The sequence below is a fragment of the Medicago sativa genome, chromosome 7, assembly GCF_051527215.1.
Source record: "Medicago sativa cultivar Bolivia chromosome 7, Bolivia_mono, whole genome shotgun sequence".
Lineage (NCBI taxonomy): Eukaryota > Viridiplantae > Streptophyta > Magnoliopsida > Fabales > Fabaceae > Medicago > Medicago sativa.
The window spans coordinates 90,613,575-90,638,929 of NC_140755.1; the positions used below are offsets into that span (position 1 = coordinate 90,613,575).

At 35.8% G+C, this 25,355-nt stretch overlaps 2 protein-coding genes and 1 pseudogene across 4 annotated transcripts; 1 reads left to right on the forward strand and 2 right to left on the reverse strand.

Moving 5' to 3' along the window:
* Positions 1–2,418: 2,418 nt before the first annotated feature.
* LOC146910110 (VAN3-binding protein-like) lies at positions 2,419–5,152 on the forward strand. 2 transcript variants are annotated; one of them, XM_085724872.1, is made up of 8 exons: positions 2,468–2,929; positions 3,029–3,151; positions 3,251–3,683; positions 4,152–4,241; positions 4,323–4,394; positions 4,492–4,541; positions 4,622–4,679; positions 4,760–5,152. In XM_085724872.1, exons 1-8 carry the CDS (start codon positions 2,609–2,611, stop codon positions 4,972–4,974), a joined length of 1,362 nt encoding a protein of 453 aa, XP_085580998.1. In that variant the 5' UTR covers positions 2,468–2,608; the 3' UTR covers positions 4,975–5,152. The 2 variants fall into 2 exon arrangements, with proteins under 2 accessions (XP_085580997.1, XP_085580998.1); XM_085724871.1 differs by having other exon boundaries at positions 2,419–2,929; positions 4,152–4,394.
* LOC146910111 (protein LIFEGUARD 4-like) lies at positions 5,095–7,894 on the reverse strand. Its single transcript, XM_085724874.1, has 4 exons — positions 7,547–7,894; positions 7,336–7,449; positions 6,644–6,801; positions 5,095–6,544 (listed from the first exon to the last, which is right to left on the reverse strand). The coding sequence occupies exons 1-4, from the start codon at positions 7,785–7,787 to the stop codon at positions 6,344–6,346; spliced, it is 714 nt and encodes a 237-aa protein (XP_085581000.1). The 5' UTR covers positions 7,788–7,894; the 3' UTR covers positions 5,095–6,343.
* Positions 7,895–19,149: 11,255 nt separating this feature from the next.
* Positions 19,150–20,652, reverse strand: LOC146910112 (protein LIFEGUARD 2-like; annotated as a pseudogene). The gene is made up of 4 exons (XR_015020204.1): positions 20,351–20,652; positions 20,144–20,257; positions 19,577–19,741; positions 19,150–19,476 (listed from the first exon to the last, which is right to left on the reverse strand). The product of XR_015020204.1 is annotated as a protein LIFEGUARD 2-like (transcript).
* Positions 20,653–25,355: the final 4,703 nt, after the last annotated feature.

Genomic DNA, 25,355 nt, shown 5'->3' on the forward strand with positions numbered 1-25,355 from the left:
TTTTAAGCTGATTAATCTATAATTTGTGAAAATGGCATTGCTTTCATGCATGTAATTTCATTCAAGTCACCATAAATAGCTTTTCCTTTTATCATTTCTGTTAGTACTACCAGTTAAGACATTAGCCTTTGCAATACCTTTAAAAGTGAAATCAAGACATTGACAACTCGGTTATCATGACTTTCTAGTCAGTATTCTTTTTAGCAGACTTCATAATATTGTCTGATTTATATATTATTTTTTTTTTGGTCAAGAAAAATAAAATGTATTATTATTTTTCTTGACCAAAAAATAAAATGTATTATTATTTTTCTTGACCAAAAAAATAAAATGTATTATTATTTTTCTTGACCAAAGAAAAATATATTATTATTTTTCTTGACCAAAAAAAAATATAATCTTTTTATTTGTTGAAAGAAATACTTTAGAACCTTAAAACTAGATTATATAAATAAAATGTGATTTTGTGATCAGAAACAAACATAAATTATTGTTTACATAAAAATCTATAAGAAGTTGATTAATTAAAAGAGATGTGTATTCATTATTCAACATCATAGAAGATAACGTGAATTATTTGAAAATGATTCATGATACCAAATGACATGCAAATAAAATATTACGAGTTCGAATTCACCAAATTCTGATTTATAAGTTTTATAACCATCTTAAGTTTAGAGGAAATTAACTTTTTGAGGGAGGATTTATCTAACAAATAGTTTTTGGAATTTTCAAATTGAAGCACCAACTAACAAGTAACTAAGTTAAAGAAAATCCTATATCATATTGAAGTTATTATATAGCATTCAAAATTTTGTCATCCATTTTTCTAATTGTTGAATACTTCATAGCATAGACAAAATGATATAAACATATATTTGGGGATGTAAAAGTTCATACCAATGATCTTCTCTAAAGCTACTTAATTATAATAGACCACATCAATGATGTCAAGGACCATATACAATGTTTGCATGACAATTCAAGTACTCTATATTTTGCATGTCATTTTAAGTCATTTTGAAGACTTCTCTATTTTTGACAAAAGTACCTGTATCCCGTGAAGTGTAATTGCGCGAAAACATCAATCTCATACAAAGCTTCTATTTCATTTGAGAAATAGAAAACATCAATCTCTAACTGAATTTACCATCATTTGCATTATGTAAGATACTAAATATTAACACATCTTTCCGTCAAGACTCATACATTGGTTTGTAAAAGTCTAGTCTCTTCCGTCAGACTTGACACTCGTTGGTAATAAATAAATTATATTGATACCAGTATGTATTAATAATTAACAACATTAGCTTTTAAGATTGAAATAAATAATATAGTAACATAAGAAAGTCATCTACTTATTAAAGTAATGAAATTTAAACCAGCCTTGAGACTCACATGGAAGCCTATTAAGGTGACAATATATTTACAACATTCTCTAAACCTGGCCAAAGTAAGTAATTTGGCTTTTCCGCAATTCATTACCTTTTTGTCTTGTTCATAATTATGTCTGTTCTTGACTAAGATGTCTATGTGTTAGTGTGTATATGGTTTGGGATGCGGGTAATTGCAGAATTCCACTAGATTCTTTTCTTGATCTATACATTATACTCCTAAGTACCCTAAGATTGTCATGTGAATCAGTCATGATAGCTCCCAATGCATTCAACATATATTAAATAATTAAAAAGAAAAATTAGGGCAAGGGAATAACGCCCCAATTCAAAGTAGGTAAAGATTGTATCCGTGGGCTTAGTTCAATTGGTAAGGATAACGCATAATATATGCAAAGTTTGGGGTTCAAACCCCAGACACCACAAAAAAAAAGTAGGTAAAGATTTTAAACTAAAAAAAAACATTTATAAAAAAGATTTACATTATTCAATTTACTTTATCGAGATACTAAACAACCACTCAGTTGTAAAATACTTATAAGTAAATTTTAGGGTAACCCAACATCAATAACAACCAAGTCACATCTCACTAAATAAGATAAGCTACGGACTACATAATCAAAATACACCATAATCTTACGACATAGTATATCATATTAAACCAAACATCAACATGCAAAATTAGTTCAATTTAAAAGAACTCGTAACCAAATTTTAGTGGGACCATTCCATGAATCAATTATACTCCCTACGTCCCTGTATGTAAACTCCTTTTGCTTTTTTCGCATTTTTTAAGAAAAATTGTTAGTGTAATTAATGTGTATACTTTATGTGTTAATATTACCAAATTGTCATTTGTTTCTATGTGTGTTAAATTTGACTTTTCATAATAAATGCATCTAGAAATTTAAAAAAGGGTTTACATTTAGGTACAAATTTTTAGTCAAATAGGTGTTTATATATAGGGAGAGGAAAAACAAGTGTGGGTTTAGATTTTAAAGTGAACTTTTGACAAGAAAAACGTATTTAGCACATGGTTAGTGGTGATTGACCATTCATAAGCCCTTTAGTTAGCCTATACTTCAACATCATCTCATTCCTTCTGCCAAAACCAGTACTATATATTTACCTACTCCTTCATGGATTCTGTCACCTCTCTCTAACTTAACATTCAAAACTACAAGACACAAAAGAACTAGCTCGCCCCAGCTAACATGGAACCAATCAATTGTCTGCGTCCTGAATCGGTTCCGAGTGGCAGCACCCCTCTGCCGGAGAGTCCTCGAGTTCCTATGGAATTTCTGTCAAGGTCATGGAGTGCTTCAGCTCTTGAAGTCACAAAAGCTCTTGCACCAGCTCATTCTCAACCACCTCATTCTTCATGCATGCCTTCAAATGGTTCTATTCCTGAAGAAACCACTAACCACTCTTTATCTGAAGATCTCTCTATACAGTCTAAGAATCAGTTCTCTTTTGCTTCCTCTGCTACTTCGCAGCTCGTCCTTGAGCGCATTATGTCACACTCTGCTAGAGAGGTGCTTGCTACTCTTTACTTACCACAAAGACACAATCACATTCACATATGACATTGTCTTTATTAATGTCTTTTTTTTTTATTATTATATATGTAACAGGAAGTGTCGCCATTAACGTCAGGTAGATTATCTCACAGCAGCGAACCTTTGAACGGTGGCGGTTCTTTAACTGGAACAGACAGTCCAATTTCTTATTCAGATGAATTTGACGATGTTGTCAAGGTTTACAATAAATTTTTACTACGCTATGAACAACTCTATTAACTTAGTTCTATATTTTTACTATGTGGCTTATGCTTATTCCTGTCAATGTATGTGCAGTTTTTTCGGACAAACAATTCCATTCACCCATTATTCAATGGTGGAAGAGCAAATGCTGGTGTTGGCAATGGCACGGCTTGTTCAGGACCTAAAACTGTAGGAAGGTGGTTGAAAGAGAGAAGAGAGAAGAAGAAAGAAGAAAGCAGAACACAAAATGCTCAGCTGCACGCTACAATTACTGTGGCTGCTGTTGCTTCTGCTATAGCTGCCATCGCGGCGGCAACAGCAAATTCATCAACACAAAACAAGGATGAGAAGATGGCCAAGACAGACGTGGCTGTTGCTTCGGCTGCCACTCTAGTTGCTGCACAATGTGTGGAGGCTGCTGAAGCAATGGGAGCTGAGCGCGACCACCTTGCATCGGTGGTCAGCTCAGCTGTGAATGTTCGTTGTCATGATGATATCACTACTCTTACTGCTGCAGCTGCCACAGGTAAGACTATTAGCCCACATCATTGAGCATCTATTTCATAATATAATGGAATCAATGTTTCATATCGCGTTAGCATTGAGAATTTTAGTTAAATACAGCTAAAATATCATCACAATTCTTGATATTACAGGTAGTTTATCCCCTGATCGTAGTCCTCTTGAGGCTATCGAAACATAAAAAATCATGATGTTACAACACACCTACGATAAACCATTAAAATGTCTAAGACTATTATAAGCCACTAAGACATTTAGATTATGCTCTTGGACAAGGTTGCTTAGACTAAGACTTATTTGAACCAACCATACAAAATCGCTAATTAAATTATTTCAAATGTCTAACACTTAACTTTAGTTTCACAAGGATAAAATATGTGTAATATGCATATCGACTTATTTTTCATATTCTTTGTTTTTGTATCCTTATATTCGCAGTTTATGTAATGTGTATATGGTCCTTGATATGCAGCTCTCCGAGGAGCAGCAACACTGAAAGCTAGAGCTGTGAAGGACTTATGGAATGGTGCTGCAGTAACACCATTGGAGAAAGGAATGGGAGGTATACCAATATCTGGAAAAGGTAATAACATAAAAAACATCAACAACAGCTCCAGTGATAGTGGAGAAATTGTGAATGCAGATGGTTTTATAGGTTCCTGCAGCCAAGAACTACTTGCTAAGGGCAGTGAATTACTCAAACGCACCCGTAACGGTACATTATCATTATTACCAATTACAGATTATGCTATTAAGACTACAAAATTTCTGGTTTGAAAAACAATTAAATTCTGTTTTGGTGATAACTGCAGGTGATCTACACTGGAAAATAGTTTCTGTTTACATACATCGAACAGGAAATGTAAATTTTTCTTTCAGAAATTGACATTAGACAGAATTTCTTACGTGTTCATTCATTGACAAGGCTTGCAAACATTTCAGGTAATGCTGAAAATGAAGAGCAAACATGTTGCAGGAACAATAACCAAAAAGAACAAGAGTAAGTTACTAATAGCTTCACAATTTTTTTTACCAGCACAGGTACATAGGTCATAACTTTGTAATCATAAATATATGCAGATATTGTGCTAGATGTGTGCACGGATTTACCAGCATGGCCAGGAAGAGATCTATCAGATGATGGAGAAAAACGACGCTACTTCGGATTGAAAACAGACTCGAGGGGAATTGTTGAGTTCGAGTGTAGAAATCAAAGAGAATATGATATCTGGACTCAAGGGGTTTCTAGGCTTCTCTCAATCGTTACACAAAGACAAAACAAATACAACAATTGAACCTCTCATTCTGTTATTGCTAGTAACCAAATTTGATTCAACACTTTATGTTTTGAGATGTATTAAGCACATGTGTTTATCAAAATCATCCATATCAAGTACTCAGATGCAGTTTCCTTAACTTGAATAGTTGTCAATGAGTTACATATTATATAATAACATTGTAGCGTCTTATAAACACTCTTTCACTATTTCCTTTGGTATATAGATATTACAAAAATGTCTATTATAGTTAAACAATAACACCAAAATGCGAAAAGTAATTACGGGTATTATATATAAAAAAAGTATCTAGTAATTTTAAAATGAACTCATACTTGGAGACAATTATTACATGGAACTGACTATAGTTATAATTGAGATTTGTGTTATTTTGAGTTATTCAAAGAGACCTGGATCATATGAATCGTTTAAGTCTACGGATGAGCCTTCTACACTTGACGATTTTGTGTTTATTCCGTCTTTGCCATTGTTGGCGACCGTCTGCTCAGTCCAAAGCATGACAACCACACAAAAATAACATATCCGGTATCAATCAACACTCCAAGGGTCGAGCCTCGTTCAAAGGACACGGTTTTTGACGATTTCATGATTCTGTGAGAATTCCACCACCAACCTGCAGCATTTGTAACAACTCTGAAACCATTGGATTTCCATTGTATCTCTGAAGCAACTAACATCCAATTCATAGGTGGCTTCGCCATTCCACAGCCACTACCACCAAAACCGTCGGATAATAACGCATCTAAGTATGCCCTTGTGTCGTTATCGATCACTATCACCGAACCATATGATCCAGGTCCATCGAAATCTCTGATCACTACCACATCTAAGTATCTAGAAGATTACACTGATATTGATCTTTATTTTTTTACTGAGTCCAAACAACTGAAGGTGTTAATTTTGAGAATCGAATGGTCTGGTTTGAAAGTCTTTATAGATCTCAATGTATCATTATTTGATGATGATCTTAGTTATGTTTGATGCCTTAAGGCAGATGTGCATCCAAATGAACAAGATGAAGCTTATATCTCATAGAGATTTGCTCATAGGATTAGGGGAGTGATTAAACCAAAAGCGGCACGACTAATGACTAAAGATGCTATAAAGAAGTTATATGAGCTAACTAAAGAACTTGCTAACAAGCATTTAGAATTGGCTATTTCACATGTCAAATTTAACTGATTCTAGGTTAAGTCGAAGACGGCTTCCTCTCGCACCAATTTCAGATTCAGATGAATGTGACGATGTTGTTAAGGTATACAATAAATTCTTACTAAGCAGACAGCTTGTTTTCTATTAAGCGGCACACAAATATTCAAAGTTTCTTGTGCAGTTTTTTCGCGGACAAACTCATTCCATTCACCAATTATTCTTTGGTGGAAGAGAAAATGCATTTAAAAATAAGAAGTATACATAAGTAGAAGGGGATGTTCAGATAAAAGGAAACCGAAGCCAAAATGTACTCATCATTTGAGAACCTCTTGTCAAAGATAATGTAGCCATAAAATGTAATAGCTACAATACACCCATAGATCACATGTGACAACTTACCCAATGGAAACTTAACCTACAACAAAAAAAGGATCAAACTGTTGTTAGATATCAAAAGCACTACTATAAGGGCAAATTTGCTAATTAATTACACTCTAAATAGAGAGCAAAATACCAGAATCAGAGCAAAGAGAATAAGGACCAACAAAGCTCCGAACAAGAATCGGTGTAAAAAGTTGAAATCATGACCTCTTTTTGCGGCCCAAAATGTGTAAAGAATCAAGCTGAACACAACTGCAGTAGTTGATATAACAGATACTAGAATGGCTTTCCCTGCATCCGAATTATCAAGAAACAAAATAGCATTGTTATTTCAAGTGTTCATATAAAAAAAACGCAAACCAATTCAAAATAATTCAAAACCACTCAAAATCAATAATCAATATTAAATATTTGTTTCGGTCACCATAAACAAGAAACAATCGGTTTGGTTTGGATTTTGGTCCACAACTCTAGAACTAAACCAGACCGAACCACACCTTTTAAAAATTATTAACCTACTACTAGTCTACAAGTCACAAAATTTTACTCATCCAAACCAAACCTTGAGTATTTTATTATTTGGATCGGATAGTTTTGTTTACCTTATAACCGATACAAATCGAACCGCAAACACCCTAATTGTTATTGAAAATTGAAATTTATGAAAAGCCAACTTAATCAATTCTCTTCTCCTTCCATTAATTTACTTCAAAAATATATATGCAGAAGTTCATCCAATAGTAAATCATTACTGAAAGAATATATATTATCATTATCAAAAGAATTAATTAATAAAAAACAAGAAGAATTTTGAGAGTTACGTACCGCTAAGAAGGGCCCAAGTCAATCCAATTGGAAAAGGTATAACGACGGTGAAAATTAGGAGGAGGAAGTAATTGAGAGGGTGCTTGTTATGACAATAGTAAAGTGGACATAATACTGCAAAATGAAACAAATAGTAAACAAGAGTTTTATGAAATACAATAACATAAAAAAGAAGTACTATGATGAAGATATAAAAGAACAGAACACGTACTTATGAATGGAACAAAGAGAAGGACAATGTAAAGGGCATAGCCTAGTTTGGAGTTGAAGAAGAAATTAGCAATGGGATGAACAAAAACAACGACAAATGCAACAGCGATGCCGAGAAGCAACTGAATGGTGATGATGGAGTATACCTTACGTAAGAAGGACCATCTTAATTCAGGGCTCTCATGCATCGCAGGGTAAAGGGTACCTCCTCCTCCACTCTCGATATCTCCATTTCCAGACATTTAAGCAAGGATACTAGGGTTCGATTAGAAGAATGCAGAAGCAAGGATACTAGGGTTTCTATTTTTTTTTACAAGATACTAGGGTTCTAGTAGAATGCAGAGTATTGTTTTTCCTTCTTTTCTAATTGAATAAGTGATTTCCACATATTTTCCGTCTTTTTTCGTTTGTTTTTGTGATTTTGTCGCCTTGTATGACTTTGTTTGTTGATTTCCCGTTTTGTGCAATGTATTTTTGATTTTCCATCTTATTGCAGTGTTTATTTGATTCGGGTTGAAAGATACTTTGAGCAAGTTCAGATCTGATCAATGACTTTGGCGTCGTCAACAGTGACGGACCCAGAAATTCTCAATAGTGAGGGCCATGTTTATATATAAATTTCTAACTCTTATATACATATGTCGCCTTGTATGACTTTGTTTGTTGATTTCCCGTTTTGTGCAGTGTATTTTTGATTTTCCATCTTAGTGCAGTGTTTATTTGATTCGGGTTGAAAGATACTTTGAGCAAGTTCAGATCCGATCAATGACTTTGGTGTCGTCAATAGTGACGGACCCAGAAATTCTCAATAGTGAGGGCCATGTTTATATATAAAAATTCTCAATAGTGAGGGCCATGTTCATGTTTATATATAAATTTCTAATTCTTATATATATATAAATGATGGATGGTCCAATGAATCTTAAAATTTCTAACTCTTATATACATAAATTAAAATTTCTAACTCTTAATCCACAAGTCCTAGCTCAACTGGCAAATGCCGAAATTGTTAGGCCGGATGCCATGACCGGGGTTCGAACCCCGGTACCTCCACTTGTGTGTGTGAGTTTATAATGGCTTTGCCATTTCGTCTATCTACCAAAAAAAAAAAAAATTCTAACTCTTATATACATAAAAAAATTTCTAACTCTTATATACATTATATACATAAATGATGGATGGTCCAATGAATCTTAAAGGAATCTTAAAGGAGAGTTTGATGTCTGATACTATCTTATATACATTATATACATAAAGGAATCTTAAAGGAGAGTTTGATGTCTGATACTATCTTATATACATAAATGATGGATGGTCCAATGAATCTTTAAAGGAGAGTTTGATGTCTGATACTATCTTATATACATAAATGATGGATGGTCCAATGAATCTTAAAGGAGAGTCTGATGTCTGATACTATCTTAAAAATCGTTGTTAAGTCTTACGCAACTTGACAAAACGATTTTGTGATATGAGAATTGTTTCTACTTATAAATACATTGTCAGGTCTTCTCTTATCCGATGTGGGACTACTTAACAATAATATTAAATGATTTATGGATTAAATTGGTGAGAGGGTACTAGTATAGGGACTACTTTTTTTTTTGAAGGATAGTATAGGGACTACTTAACACTAACATTATTTTTTATATTATTTGAAATAATTTTTTATATTATACAAGTATCGTTAAAAAAAATAACAAGACATAGGATATACATTATCGGCTTATATAAAGATAGTATCTTTAAAAGCTCATTATTATTTATGGTTTGTTTATCTAACGGTAAAATAAAACAAAAACAAGAAAACTAAGGGAAATGCATGGTGTATATTTATTACTCTTATATCAATGTTCAGAAGTAGCTATCATATAATATTAGTATTACAAAGAAACTCAAGAAGAAAGTGAGGGCCAAGGCCCACACTCTTGTTAACGTGGGTCCGTCCCTGGTCGTCAACGTTGCAGATTCAGAGCCATGAGCGTTTATGAGACTTGAATATAATCGTATTTGTTGGCATATGTACCTTGTCGTTTTATCCTATTAACATGGATGTTATGAGTTTGTTAGCAGATTCATCCTTTTTGTTTTTAGGGACTTTGGATTTATATTGTATAGATGTACTATATCAATTTGAATGAATGAATATCGTTTATTTTTGTAAAAAAATTAGATGCAAATGTTAAGCTCAACTGTAAAGGCGCGCATAAAAGCTCAATTAACCTTTTCGGTGTGGTGATCTTCTTCGAGATAGGAATGACATTTGTTTGACCAGTTATGCTTGTAAAATTGCAGCTTGTGATGAGTTTCATGCAGAGATGTGGGCCATGTATTTGAGTTTGGATCTAGATAGGGATTACACACAAGTTGAAAGTCATTCCATGTATTTGGGAGTGTTCCTACCTTGATTCGGCACATCCGCGAATTGGCAGGTGCAAATTAATCATACTTGGCGTGAAGCAATAGAGCAGTGGATTGGTGAGTTAACATTAGTTTAACTTTGAACGCTTTTGATTTGTGGAGACTCCTCAAGGAGCTTCAAAATATCCTCTTTGATCACATATCTTCAAAATATCCTTTTTGATGACATATACGGCGCTACGTCGGATTGAAAACAGACTCGAGAGGAATCATTGAGCTCGTCTGTAAAAATCAAATAGAGTATGATGTTTGGACTCAAGGGGTTTCTAGGCTTCTCTCAATCGTTACACAGACAAAACAAATACAACAATTGAAACTCTCATTTTGTTATTGCTAGGTACCAAATTTGTTTCAACACATTATGTTTTGAGATGTTTTAAGCACATGTGTTTATCAATATCCTCAGATGCACTTTCCTTAACTTGAATAGTTGTCAATGAATTACATATTATATAGTAACACTGTACCGTCTTATAAACACTCTATTGCTATTTCCTTTGGTATATAGATATTACAAAAATGTCTATTTTAGTTAAACAATAACACCAAAATGCGATAAAGTAATTGCGGGTATTATTCATTAAAAAAATGTATCTAGTAATTTGAAAATGAACTCGTACTCAAAGACAATTATTATATGGAACTGACTATAGTTATAATTGAGATTTGTGTTATTATGTGGTATTCATAAAGCGACCTGGATCATATTAATCACTGAAGACTGCGGATGAGCCTTCATACTCTTGAGGATTTTGTTGTTTATTCCGTCTCTGCCATTCTTGGCGACCACCCCCTTAGTCCAAAGAATGACAAGATTCATTTGCCTTCTCACAAACCATCTCGACACCACACAAAAATCACATATCCAGTATCAATCAGGGTCGAGGTTCATTCAAAGGACTCGGTTTTTGACGATTTCATGATTCTGTGAGAGTTCCACCACCAACCTGCAACATTTGTGAAAACTTTGAACCCATTAATTGGATTTCCATTGTATCTCTGAAGCAACTAACATCCAATTCATAGGTGGCTTCGCCATTCCACAGCCACTACCACCAAAACCGCTGGATAATAACGCATCTAAGGATGCCCTTGTGTCGTTATCGATCACTATCTCTGATCACTATCACATCTAAGTATCTAGAAGATTACATTTGATATTGATCTTTATTTTTTTACTGAGTCCAAACAACTGAAGGTGTTAGTTTTGAGCAAGGTTTTAAAAAACTGGACGTTACCACAAAAACGGCCGTTACAAAATGGTATCGGCAGCGGCCGTTACCGTTTTTGCCCCTTTTAACGCTGAGAAAGAAATTCACAGAAAAACGCCGTTACGACCGTTACAGAACAACGTTACGAACGCGAAACGCCGTTACGGAACAACGTTACGAACGCGAAACGCCGTTACGGCCGCGAAACATCATTACAGCCGCAGAAAAGCAGAAATTTAAAGTTCCTTGTAGTTGTTTGATCTTGTGTTGGGGGTCTGCTGCAATAACTTGACCAAGAAGATGATGAAGATGACTATGATGAAGTGTGCACATAAATTCCAAAGATTGTTGTATATATTGATTGTTGGAAAGAGGCTGCTGCACTTGAAACCTGAAAAGTTTAATAGTTATGCATGTAAACTCAAAGCGTATGGGGTTGCCATACTAACCTTTAGGTTCGATTCGCCCCCACCAATAACTGTATATTGGATGCAATAAGGAATGACCGGCGAATCCCCTTCAGGATACTATGAGTTCCTTGACGTGTATTGCACAACCACACCAAGCGTATCTCCTAACAGTATTTTACAGATTTATGGTTCCAGCAATTCACTCATGCATTAGAGAATTGATGGATGATTTAGAGTAAGAGAATGAGGGAGAACTATGTTGTTAATGCAACAAAATTCTGTCCAAAGTTGTGTGTTGTTGTTCTTTCTCTTGTGTGTCCAACTAATGTCCAAATGCCAAGCATTTATAGTGCATTATATGACCCTTCATATGAGAGAAAACACCCCTTTGATTTGAAACAATGTTATGGTTCATTAAACATCCCTTTGTCAAAGGTTATAATCATATACACTTGAATCAATGCAAAGGTTCATTAAGCACCCTTTTGCCAAAGGTTATAATCATATACATTTGAATCAATGCAAATGTTCATTTAGCATCTCTTTGCGAAAAGTTCCAATGTATATGAATGATTCCCATGAAGAGTTACAACTTTTGATTTAAAGTGATTCCATTATTTTGGAAATCACCAACAAAAAATTCGATGTAATTTTAGAGAAAAAGAAATTGGGGTTTTGATTGTGTTGTGACTATATTGACGATGGCAAAGAAAAACAGAGAATACATGAATAGTGATAGATATAGTTAGAGAGTGAGTGACCCTCTTTGTGTGTGTACTGCGTTTTTTGTTTCTCTGTGACTCTGTTGTTTTGTTTACTGCGCGTGTTTTGTGTTGTTTTCTTGTTTGTTCTCTCTGTAACGATGATGATTTTTTGAGAGTGTGTGTGTTTTGTGTTGTTGTACGTGTGTGCTGTAGGAAAAATTAGATTGTATGTATATAGGACGAGGTCATGGTTTTTTTAATCTTGAATGTAGCCTATTTTTATTATATTTACTTAAACATGTTGTAACAATGGAAAAAAAGGATTAATAAGTTATGATACATTATATGCTATCATAAATGATTTTAATAAGATTTGTGCAACGTTGTGATTATTTCACACCGTGAAGACCGTTATTTGTATCGTAACGTCCATTACAGCCGAAATCGCGAAAACCTTAACGCGACCGCGACCGTGACCGCGACCGTTATTTAAAACCTTGGTTTTGAGAATAGAATGGTCTGGTTTGAAAGTCTTTATAGATCTCAATGTATCATTATTTGATGATGATCTTAGTTATGTTGGATGCCTTAAGGCAGATGTGCATCCAAATGAACAAGATAAAGCTTATATCTCAGAGAGATTTGCTCATAGGATTGGGGGAGTGATTAAACCAAAAGTAGCACGACTAATGATTAAAGATGCTATAAAGAAGTTGTTGGGTACCAGAGTAACAAAAATATTATCACGCAGCTAAAATAAGAGATGAGAAAAGAGGAACTGAACACACAATATTTTACGTGGAAACCCCTCAACAAATAAGGGGAAAAAACCACGAGGCAAGTGTAGAGAACTTTCACTAAGTGGAAGAAATTACAGGACCTCTCTCTAAATACAAGAAGAGTACAATTAACACTCTCTCTTATAAATAGGAGAATACTAACTAACACAAACTAGGAGAAACCTCACAGAAGAAACTAATTTTTCTCTCTATATTTTTTCTCTCACAAACTATGTTTATTGTTTGTGTTGTTACTAATTGTTGTTGGGATGCTTCTGCTTGTTGCAAGGGACGTCTATTTATAGCCTGCAAAATTCATGCCTCAACCATTTTTTATTCATGAGATGGCAGACAACTATGCCAACCAATTTGATAATGGCACCGAAAGTATATTGCCATTGTGAACAAAAGTCAAAAAGTGGCTTTACCACCAATTTTTTAATGTTCACAATCTCCCACTTAAAGTCACTTTTGTGAGCTCTCGAAACCTCTCTACCTTGCCAACTTCAGTTGCTACGTTTCCAATAGGCCATATGAGGATCGACACCATACAAACTTGTCAGCATTGATCGGCTTTGTCATTACATCTGCTAGGTTATCATTGGTGTGAATCTTTTGCATATCCACACTCCCTTCCTCCACTACTTCTCGAACAAAATGATATTGAACGCCTATGTGTTTCGTCCTTGAATGAAAAGCTGGATTCCTTGCAATGTGCAAGGCACTCTGACTGTCACAATACACAGTAATTTGTTCCTGCTTGTGCCCGAGTTCCTCCATTAACCTTTGCATCCAAATAGCTTCCTTACACGCCTGGGTAGCTGCCATGTACTCAGCTTCTGTCGTTGACAGAGCTACAACAGTTTTTAACTTGGACAACCAACTGACTGCTCCTCCAGCAAGCGTGAACACATAACCAGTAGTAGATTTTCTTTTATCAAGATCACCTGCAAAATCTGAATCAACATAACCCCTGACAGTTAACTCTAATCCTCCGAAACATATTGCAACACCTGAGGTTCCCTTAATGTACCTCATGATTCTCTTAACAACATTCCAATGCTCTTTACCCGGATCCGCCATAAACCGACTAACCACTCCCACTGCTTGTGCAATGTCTGGTCTTGTACATATCATGGCATACATAAGGCTTCCCACCGCCGATGCATACGGTACTCGAGACATTTCCATCCTCTCCGCTTCATTGCTAGGGCTCATACCTGAGGATAATTTAAAATTCACAGGAAGTGGGGTAGAGATTGGCTTACAGTCTTGCATGTTGAAGCGGCGCAAGACTTTCCTTAGATAATTCTTTTGAGAAAGCCAAATCTTCCCGTCTTTTCTGTCTCGGTGAATTTGCATCCCTAAAATCTTGTTTGCTGGTCCCAAGTCTTTCATATCGAACTCCCTAGCCAAATGTGCCTTTAATTCCTGGACTCGATCTTTGTTGGGGCCTACCACCAACATGTCATCCACATACAACAACAAAATGATATAATCATTATCATCAAACCTTTTGTAGTACGTACAATGGTCTGAACTCAGCCTATTGTAATTGAGGCTAATTATGAAAGAATCAAATCTTTTGTACCAACATCTGGGCGCCTGCTTTAGACCGTACAGAGATTTGGTCAACCTGCAAACCAAGTTTTCTTTTCCTTGTTCCTTAAATCCTTCCGGTTGGAGCATATAAATTTCTTCTTCAAGTTCCCCATGAAGAAAAGCAGTCTTTACATCCAGCTGTTCAAGATGTAAATCCAATGCAGCACACATTGCCAACACTACTCTGATAGTAGTAAGTCTGACAACCGGAGAAAATATCTCATTGAAGTCAATACCTTCTTTCTGAGCATAACCTTTTACCACCAGTCTTGCACGATACCGTTCCACTTGATCATTGCCATCACGTTTGATCTTGTATACCTATTTGTTTCCAATGGCTTTCCGACCCTTTGGAAGTTCAACAAGTTCCCATGTCTTGTTCCTATGTAAGGCCTCCATTTCTTCATGCATTGCTGTCATCCATTGAGAAGCATCTGAACCCTTCAACGCCTCTTGAAAAGTTGAAGGTTCACCTTCTTCAGTTATAAGACAATATGCATCATGGCTTGTCATAACATAGTCTGATTGCCAAACTGGTTTCTGCGTTTGACGCGTTGATCGACGAACACCATTATTGACCTCATCTGGTTCTTGTTCTTCGTGCACCGGTTCAGCTTCAGAAGAATCACTTACTTTGGATTTTTCTTCCAACTGCACTATAACAGTTTCTTTAGAAGTGCTGTCATTTTTCTGCTCACTTTGCATTTCATTTTCTGCAAAGACTACATCTCTGCTAACAACAACCTTGCGGGCAGTGGGATCCCACAGGTGATACCCCTTAACATTGTCAGCATAACCCAAGAAGATACATTTCCTGGACTTTGGGTCCAACTTCGTTCTTTCTTGGGAGTTGTACATTACGTACACAGGACAACCAAACACATGTAGAGAAGAATAATCTGCTGGCTTTCCTTTCCACATCTCCATCGGTGTCTTCAAATCAATCGTCGTTGATGGTGATCGATTTATTACATAACAGGCGGTTTTCACTGCTTCTGCCCAGAACGACTTGTCCATTCCCGCTGTTTTAAGCATAGCTCTTGTTCTTTCTAGGAGAGTTCTATTCATCCGCTCTGCCACACCATTCTGCTGAGGTGTATGTGCAACAGTGAATTGCCTTACAATACCCTCTTGTTTACAAAATGTTAGAAACTCGCCATCTACATATTCTCCTCCATTATCTGTCCTTAAGCACTTAATCTTCTTCCCAGTTTCAAGCTCTATTTGTGCTTTGAATGCTTTGAATACTGGAAACACATCAGACTTCTTCTTGATCGGGTACACCCATAATCTTCTGGAATAGTCATCAATGAATGATACGAAGTATCTTGCTCCTCCCAGAGATAATTCCGGTGACTCCCACACATCAGAATGTATCAAGTCTAGTATGTGTTTGCTTCTAGTAGTTACTCTAGCAAACTTCAATCTATGCTGCTTGCTTATCACACAGTGCTCACAGAATGGTAAATTTACTGTCTTGAGCCCGTGAAGGAGATTGCGTTCCGCAAGGACTTTCAAGCCACGTTCTGACATATGGCCTAGTCTTTGATGCCACATCATTGTTGCTTCTTCTTGGCTTGCCGCTGCAACTGATGCATCTGCCTCTTGCAATGTATCTCCTAGAAGCATGTATAGATTACTTGTGATCTTTTCTGCTTTCATCACCACAAGATTGCCTTTCACTACTTTCAAGATTCCACTTTCAGTGTGGATCTTACACCCGAGATCATCCAATTGTCCAACAGACAATAAATTCTTCTTCAACCCCTTTACATGACGCACTCCTTGTATTTTTCGAACAGTACCATCATGCATCTTTAATCTGATAGTACCGACTCCAGCAATTTCTAAGGCATGGTCATTCCCCATGTACACTGATCCTTCCGAGATAGGCTCATAAGAGTAAAACCAATCTCGGTGTGGAGTCATGTGCCATGTTGCACCTGAGTCCATGATCCAGACATTGTTGAGTCGTCTTCCGCCTTTAGAACTGGTTGCTGCTTCGCTATACAGGATTTCCCCGTCATCTGAGGTACTTGCAACACATCCTTGAGATGTTGAAGCTTCAGAATTCTTCTCTCCATTCTTCTTGATATTCCAACACTCCTTCTTTACGTGCCCTCTCATGCCACAACCGTAGCATTTGATATTCTTCATTCTCCGAGATTTTGACCTACCATGATTTTGACTCCCACTGGGGCCACGTTCCGTTGATCTGCCTCTCGTCATCGTCAAAGCCTCTGCTTGCTTTGAACTCTCTGACCTTTCTTCCTTATTCTTGCGCATGGATTCTTCTTCAAGGATTGCACCGGCGACATCATCAAAGTGAAGAGTGTCAGCTATGTTATTATTTGTAATGTTGATGATGAGTTGATCATACGAATCTGGTAAACTCTGAAGTAGAAGTTCAGCACGCTCATTTTCCGCTATTGTGAAATTAGAATCCGTGAGTTGAGAAAATAGCGTATTCAGGGTGTTGATGTGATCCGTTACTGATGTGGATTCACCCATTCGAAGAGTGTAGAGCCTTCTCTTTAAGAATATTCTGTTGTGGAGTGATTTGACCTCGTACAATTTTATTAGAGTATCCCAAATCTCCTTTGCTGTTTTCTTTTCAGCAATACTTGACAATACCGAGTCTGCCATTGCTAGGTGCAAATTGGCAACGGCATTATCATCCATCTCTTTCCACTTTTCGTCAGTGATATCTGCAGGTCTGCCACCTATTGCGTCTAGGCAATTATCTTTTCTTAAAATTGCCCTTATCTTCAATTTCCACAGGGAAAAATTTCTCCCGTTGAACTTCTCTATCTCAAATTTTGCTGCCATGGTTTTTACACCAAACATATATTTTTTTTTTCTTCAAACTAGACCGGAATAATAAGAATTCTTTTCTGATGTGGAAGATCAGTTTACACCGCAACCACAGAGCATACTAAGATTTTTCTTATCACACCACTAGTTTATCACAGCGGAACAACAACTACGAACCAGCAGCTCTGATACCACTGTTGGGTACCAGAGTAACAAAAATATTATCACGCAGCTAAAATAAGAGATGAGAAAAGAGGAACTGAACACACAATATTTTACGTGGAAACCCCTCAACAAATAAGGGGAAAAAACCACGGGGCAAGTGTAGAGAACTTTCACTAAGTGGAAGAAATTACAGGACCTCTCTCTAAATACAAGAAGAGTACAATTAACACTCTCTCTTATAAATAGGAGAATACTAACTAACACAAACTAGGAGAAACCTCACAGAAGAAACTAATTTTTCTCTCTATATTTTTTCTCTCACAAACTATGTTTATTGTTTGTGTTGTTACTAATTGTTGTTGGGATGCTTCTGCTTGTTGCAAGGGACGTCTATTTATAGCCTGCAAAATTCATGCCTCAACCATTTTTTATTCATGAGATGGCAGACAACTATGCCAACCAATTTGATAATGGCACCGAAAGTATATTGCCATTGTGAACAAAAGTCAAAAAGTGGCTTTACCACCAATTTTTTAATGTTCACAGAAGTTATATGAGCTAACTAAAGAAATTGCCGACAAGCATTTATAATTGGCTATTTCACATGTCAAATTTAACTGATTCTAGGGTTAAGTCGAAGACGGCTTCTTCTCGCACCAATTTCACATTCAGATGAATGTGACAATGTTGTTAAGGTATACAATAAATTGTTACCAAGCAGAGAGCTTGTTTTTTATTAACCGGCACACAAACATTCAAAGTTGCTTGTGCAGTTTTTTTGGGACAAACTCATTCAATTCACCAATTATTCATTGGTGGAGGAGCAAGTGTAGGTATTGCCAACGGCTTGTTCAAGACCTAAAACTGTAGGAAGATGTTATTCAAACTGTATCATTACCACTACCATTATATTAATTACAAATTATGCTCTTAAGACTAATTCCTCATCTGGTTATCAAAACAATTAAATTCCATTTTGGTTATAAGTTATAACTGCAGGTGATCTTCACTCGAAAATAGTTTCTGTTTACATACATCGAACAGGAATGGTAAATATTTCAGGTAATTCTAAAGATGAAGAGAAAAGGCGTTAAAGGAATTATTACAAAAAAAGAACAAGAGTACGCAACTAATATCACCTAGGTACACAGGCCATAACTTTGTACTCTTAAATGTGCAGATGCTGTGCTGCTAGACATGTGCACGGATTTACCGGCATTGAAAACAGACTCGAGGGGAGTTGTGGAGTTCGGGTGTAGAAATAAAAGAGAAAACGATATATGGAGTCAAGGGTTTCTTAGGCTTCTCGCAATCATTGCCCAAAGACAACAAATACAACAATTAAACCTCTCATCTTGTTATTGTTATTGCTGCTTGCCAAATTTAATTCAATGTATTAAGCACTTGTGTTTATAAATATCAAATAAACCTTTGTGAACATGACTACCTTTCAATTTCAATATATATGAGATATATATTAAATACATGGAATTGCATGTACTTATAATTTCATAAAATTGAAAAATGAGAAAATTAAACTACATTGAAACTAGAAAGCTATGGAATATGTCAAAAAAAAAAGGTAAGAAATCTATAATCTAATATCTTAATTCAATTATCTTCAATCATCATCACTAAAGATAGTAAGCATATATAAGAAGAGGTTGATGATGTCCAGATACAAGGAAACCGAGGCCAAAATGTACTGATCATATGAGAACCTCTCGATAAGGTTGTATGTGTCATAGACAATGTAGCCAGAAAATATAATAGCTCTAAGACACCCATAGATCATATGTGACAACTTATCCAATGGAAACAGAACCTACAACAAAAAAAAGGATCAAACTGATATTAGATATCAAAATCACTATTATAAGGGCTAATTTGCCAATTAATTACACTCTAAATAGAGAGCAAAATACCTGAATCAGACCAAAGAGCACAAGAATCAACAATGATCTGTACAAGAATGGGCCTAAAAAGCTGAAATCATGACCTCTTCTTGCGGGCTGCGGCCCAAAATGTGTAAAGAGTCAAGCTGAACACAACTGCAGTAGTTGATATGACAGATAATAGAATGGCTTTCCCTGCATCCGAATTATCAAGAAACAAAATAGCAATTGTTATTTCAATTGTTCAGATAATAAAAAACGCAAACCAATCCAAAAACCGCCCAAAATCGATATTTTTTATATCCGTTTCGGCCACCGTAAAAAGAAACAATCGGTTTGGTTTGGTTTGGATTTTGGTCCACGACTCTAGAACTAAACCAGACCAAACCACACCTTTTAAAAATTAGTAACTTACAAATAGTCTACTAGTCACAAAATTTGACTCATATGGTTTTTTACCTTATAACCGATTCACATCAAACTGCAAACACCCTTGTTATTGAAAATTGAAATTTATACCAAGTTTATTGAAAATTGAAATATATTATCATTATCAAAAGAATTAATTAATAAAAAAGAACTTTGAGAGTTACGTACCGCTAACAAAGGAACAAGTCAATCCAATAGGAAAAGCTAGAGCGACGGTGAAAATTAGGAGAAGGAAGTAATTAAGAGGGTGCTGGTTATGATAAGCATATAGTGGACATGATACTGCAAAATAAAACAAGTAGTAAATAAGAGTGTTCCTTATGAATGGAACAAGTACTAGGTTACGACGAAGATAAAGAAGAACAGAATACGTACGTATGAATGGAACAAAGAGAAGGACAATGTAAAGAGCATAGCCTAGTTTGGAGTTGGTGAAGAAATTAGCAACGGGATGAAAGAAAACAACGACGGAGGCAACAGCAATGGTGAGAAGCAACTGAAGGGTGAGGATGGAGCATACCTTACGTATGAAGGACCATCTTAATTCAGGACTCTCAAGCATCGTAGGGTAAAGGGTACTTCCTGCACACTCGATATCTCCTTTTCCAAACATTTTTTCTTAAGCAAGGATACTAGTGTTCTATTAGAAGAATGCAGAAGCAAGGATACTTAGGGTTCTATTCTATTTTTTTTTTAAAGTATCTAGAGTTCTATTCTCTTAGAATAGGCATGGCAATGGGGCGGGGTGGGGACGGGTTTTGCCTTCCCCATCCCCATCCCCTACTCCCATATACTTACCTGTTACCCTACCCATACCCAACGGGGATGAGAAATTGAATCCCATCCCCGTCCCCAATGGGTTCGGGTATTCCCGCCCCATCCCCGTCCCCGCAGTAAATCAATTTTTTTTTTAATAAAAAAAGAATTTTTTTTAAGCTTCAATGGTAATGTTGTAATGCATTATCCAACAATTTGCGCTCATTTTAACATTTCCATACTGAATAATTCAGTTGCTCCTTTAACTATCAATGAAAGTTCTTATATCATGACAATTATCAAACCAAATAACATGGAGTATCATTATCAACCTCCTCAACAAAAACAAAAATATGACCTTTCTACATTCAGGTAGGGTTTGGGTATGGGTTCGGGGTGGGTACATATATCTCTATTACCCGTCCCGAACCCATATTTTGAAATCAGGAAAAACCCAAACTCATACCCAAACCTAGTCAAATCGGGGAAAACCCGTCAAATCGGGGTTGGTTTGGGCGGGTACCCTTGGGCACGAGTTTTGTTGCCATGCCTATTTTAGAATTTAGAATGCAGAGTATTTATAAATAACTTGATGCAAAAGATTAAATAGTAGTCTCAATATATAGGATTACATAGACTTGGTTATAAATTAAAAACAAATCATAATAATAATATGTAATATAAAATCTATCAAATCATAATAATAATAAGTAATATAAAATCTATTTTTAACAATATAAGTAACATAAAATCTAATCTTAGAAGATACTCTAAGATTTATAAAAAAAGAAATAACAAATGCTCGAAGATACTAAAAAATAAAAGTTAAAGATATTTTCTAAAATTATTGAACATGTCTTCGTTTTAAGCTTTCTAAAAAATAGAGAAATGCTTTTTTTTTTTTGGGATAAACAAATAGAGAAATGCTTATCACGCACAAACATAACACTTTATAAACTATGCTTTTACCCTTAAAAAAAGTATTGTTAAAAAATGCCTTAAAATTTGTTTTTTTTCTCGTCATTGTCATTTTACGCTCAGTCGCCAGGAGACATGCTTGAGGCAAGTTTTGGGGCTGTCGTTTTCCGTCCAGGTGCAAATGTGCGACCATGTCTATAAAAATTCAGTTTCAACAAAGTTTTCAGTGGAGAAAAAGACAAACCTAGAGAGAGCAAAAAATAAAACATTTAGGGAATTAAACTAAAGGTTAAGGGCTTTTGGATAGATTATAGGGTTTGGAAACACCATTCAAAAACCTTGATTGTGAAATCTTTGAGTCTCTTGGTCATAGGAAGAGATTCGAGCAAGAGGTAGAAAATTAGGGTGGGGGTTGAAAAGGTTATGGTGCAAACTTGTGGAGCTACCTAAAAAGCCTAGTGTTGTTGACGGATTTGGATTTCCTGCTGTTACAACAGGGTGCTGTAACAGATCAGGACCGTCCAATTTAGATCAATGGCTCAGATCATTAAACTGTGTTAAACTGGTGTCTCATCTGAACCGTCCATTTTGATATCAATGGGAGGGATTTATTACAGCACCAAACTGTGTGCTTTTCTACAGCACCAAATCCTGGTCCGTTGTTGACTAAGCTCATAAGAGAAGACCGACTGTCAAACAACTCTAATTTAGTCTTATGTGTTTATACGCTATAAGTTATCTATTACAAGCTAATATAAATTATCTGTTATAAGCTAGCAGTTTTACCTTGTCATACACAACCTTAATCATAATAAACAACCTCGTATTTCAATTAAAATAGTGAATAATTCCTTCATTTCTTTTATGCTTGACGAAGTTTTAGAATTTCACATATGCAATATTCTGATAATTAATTTTCAATTTTCAGATCAGAAATCAGCATTTGGAAAATCCCCATATAGTTGGATTCGAGAGGCAAAAAAGAGAATATGCATGATTTTTTCATATAGTGATTCAAATGTGCAACCATGTCTATAAAAAGTCAGTTTCAACAAAGTTTTCAAGTCAGTTTCAACAAAGTTTTCATTGGAGAAAAAGACAAACCTAGAGAGAGCAAAAAATAAAACCTTTAGGGAATTAATAAACTAAAAGTTAAGGGCTTTTGGATAGATTCTAGGGTTTGGAAACACCTTTCAAACACCTTGGCTGTGAAACCTTTGAGTCTCTTGATCATAGGAAGTGATTCGAGCCAGAGGTAGAAATTAGGGTTTATGGTTGAAATCTGATTTCTTGTAACCTTTTGGTTTGTCTTTGTGAAGAACTCATATCGTAAATTAGGGTGATAACTCTCCTCCAGACGTAGGTCAAATTTGGGCCGAACTAGGTGAACAAGTATCATTGTGTTTTCTTTCTCTTTTGTCTTGTTTTATTATTAGTGCTTCAAATGTCACAAGACCGATCAGTTAAGGAAGGATTGTCTCGAGTTAGGGGACAATGATAACTTTGTGAAATGAGAAGCTGCCCCATAGGATTATGAGGCTATACATGTGCTCTGATTGTGTCTTGTTTGGATGAGGAAGAAGGTGGAGTCTCTCACCTTGGAAACAACGACACTTGTATGTTGACCTTTATGTAGAAGGGGTGATCATCTGGAGAGACATTAAACACTCAACATCAGCTTGAAAAGGCGGTGCTAAGAATACTCAAGGTAAATATGGAGAGGCGGTGATAAGAACTCTCATGATCAGCCTTAGAGATGGAGGTTACAAGGTGAAAAACATATAGGATGTACACATTTGGAAGTTGAGATGGAGAAAGTTCAACTTGAGGCCGAGTCTTTCACTAGTGGGACTAGGAGTAGACTAATGGTGGCAACAAAATGGTAAAACTATGGAGTCCTTGCGTGTTGTGCTCTAGTGGAGAGCAAAGGGAATTCTTCAGGAAGATGGAAGAGATTCTGGGGGTTGAAGAATGTATATGGCATGACTTGTGGGTTTACCTAAAAGACCAAAGGTAATTAGAAGTGAGGGAATCTTTAGAAGAATGAAAATTGATAACTTCGGGGGGCTGAAAAGGTTATGGTGAAAACTTGCGGAGCTACCTAAAAAGCCTAGTGTTGTTGGGTGCAAGGATCATTAAGAGGGCGGAAGGCATTTTGAAATTTGAAAAGGTAAATGTGAAATCTTATGGGACCACTTAGTGTAGTTGGATGCAAGGGTAAGGAACAAGGTGGCTAATGGTTAAAGTGACATCATCATTGATTTAAAGACAAGGTTGATAACTATTGTATATGCCTCTTACACGATTCACATTGAGGGTTACATGTCACGCACGTGGGGGTTTCTATTTCCTTGGTCTCCAAGTTTTACTGGTTGAATGAACTCTATACATAGGAAACTCGAGTTTAGGGTTTTAGGGTGTGGAAAAAGGCAAACCTAGACAGATCAAAAGAGTGAACCTTTAGAGAATCAATGGGCTAAACGTTAAAGGCTTTTGTGAGGGACTCTAGGGTTTGGAAACACCATTCAAACTTATTGGGTATGAAAATCATTGAGTATCTTGGCAACGAGAAGAGATTCGAGAAAAAGGTAGAAATTATGGTTTGTTCTTAGAGAGCTTGCTGAAGGCTGATTCCTTGTAACCCTTGTTTGGAGAAATTCTCGCTCCTCCAAACGTATGTCAAACTTGCGTCGAACTGGGTAAACAAATATCGTGCGTTCTTCTTCTTTATCTTGTTTTATTGTTTGTGATTTATTTGGTGTTGGTTGCTGTTAATTTTACTCTACATGTCAAAGTATTGGTGTGAGTTTTGGTCCGAATCATAACAAGCATAAATACTCCCAACTTGATACTTCAACCCCACACTACTTCCATTGTTAGCTTCACCGGTGATCAAAGTCCACATCAAAACGCTCCAACGACAATGTTGACCAGTAACCACTTTTAAGAAAGATATGAATGTAATTCAAGGTCATCCGTAATATATACATAGGCTTATTTAATTGCACAAACAGAGTTTGAATTGATAATAGAATAGCACCCCAACTTTGTTGATTTGAATTAACCAACAAATTTGAATTAATAAGATTAAAAACTTCCCAGCTCTATTTATTTGAGTTAATCAACAGAGTTTTAATTAATAACATAAACACCCCCAACTCGATACTTAAAAGCCAGCTTACTTCCCTTGTTTGCTTCACCGGTGATCAAAGACCGCATCAAACGGCTACAACAACAATATTTAACCGCTAACAATTTATTATACATAAGCTTATTTAGATAAACAACTTATTAAACGTTTATAGGACAAAAGTTTGTCATATGATAAGCGTTTATTTATAAGATATTTCAATAATAAAAATAGAAATTCAACCTAACAAGAAAGACCTACATGTTCTTTAAAAACAAAGACCTACATGTATGACACTACAATGATTCCTTCCTTCGTATAAAAAATACCAAATCACCTAAAAGAACAATTAACATTGTAATTGATATCAAAGTAATAAATTATACAATGTTTGTGCGAATGAATTAACTAATAATATTACAAAATTCTCTACAAAACTATAAGCTGACATTGTTCATTAACTTCATCTTGAAGCATGTCATGAATGATACCCCCATCCAACCAACAACAATTATCAGAGTCCTCAGTCCATCTTCCAGCACCTCTATAGAATTTTTCACGAGAACTAAAAGTAAG

Bases quoted from the DNA above. Each gene is read 5' to 3' on its own strand.
- LOC146910110 (XM_085724871.1), top strand. From the start codon at position 2,609: ATGGAACCAATCAATTGTCTGCGTCCTGAATCGGTTCCGAGTGGCAGC. The intron at 3,152-3,250 runs GTTTACAATAAA...ATGTATGTGCAG, and splicing joins AATTTGACGATGTTGTCAAG to TTTTTTCGGACAAACAATTC. The intron at 4,395-4,491 runs GTACATTATCAT...TGATAACTGCAG, and splicing joins ACTCAAACGCACCCGTAACG to GTGATCTACACTGGAAAATA.
- LOC146910111 (XM_085724874.1), bottom strand. From the start codon at position 7,787: ATGTCTGGAAATGGAGATATCGAGAGTGGAGGAGGAGGTACCCTTTAC. The intron at 7,450-7,546 runs GTACGTGTTCTG...TTCATTTTGCAG, and splicing joins TCTCTTTGTTCCATTCATAA to TATTATGTCCACTTTACTAT. The intron at 6,802-7,335 runs GTACGTAACTCT...ATTCGGATGCAG, and splicing joins GACTTGGGCCCTTCTTAGCG to GGAAAGCCATTCTAGTATCT.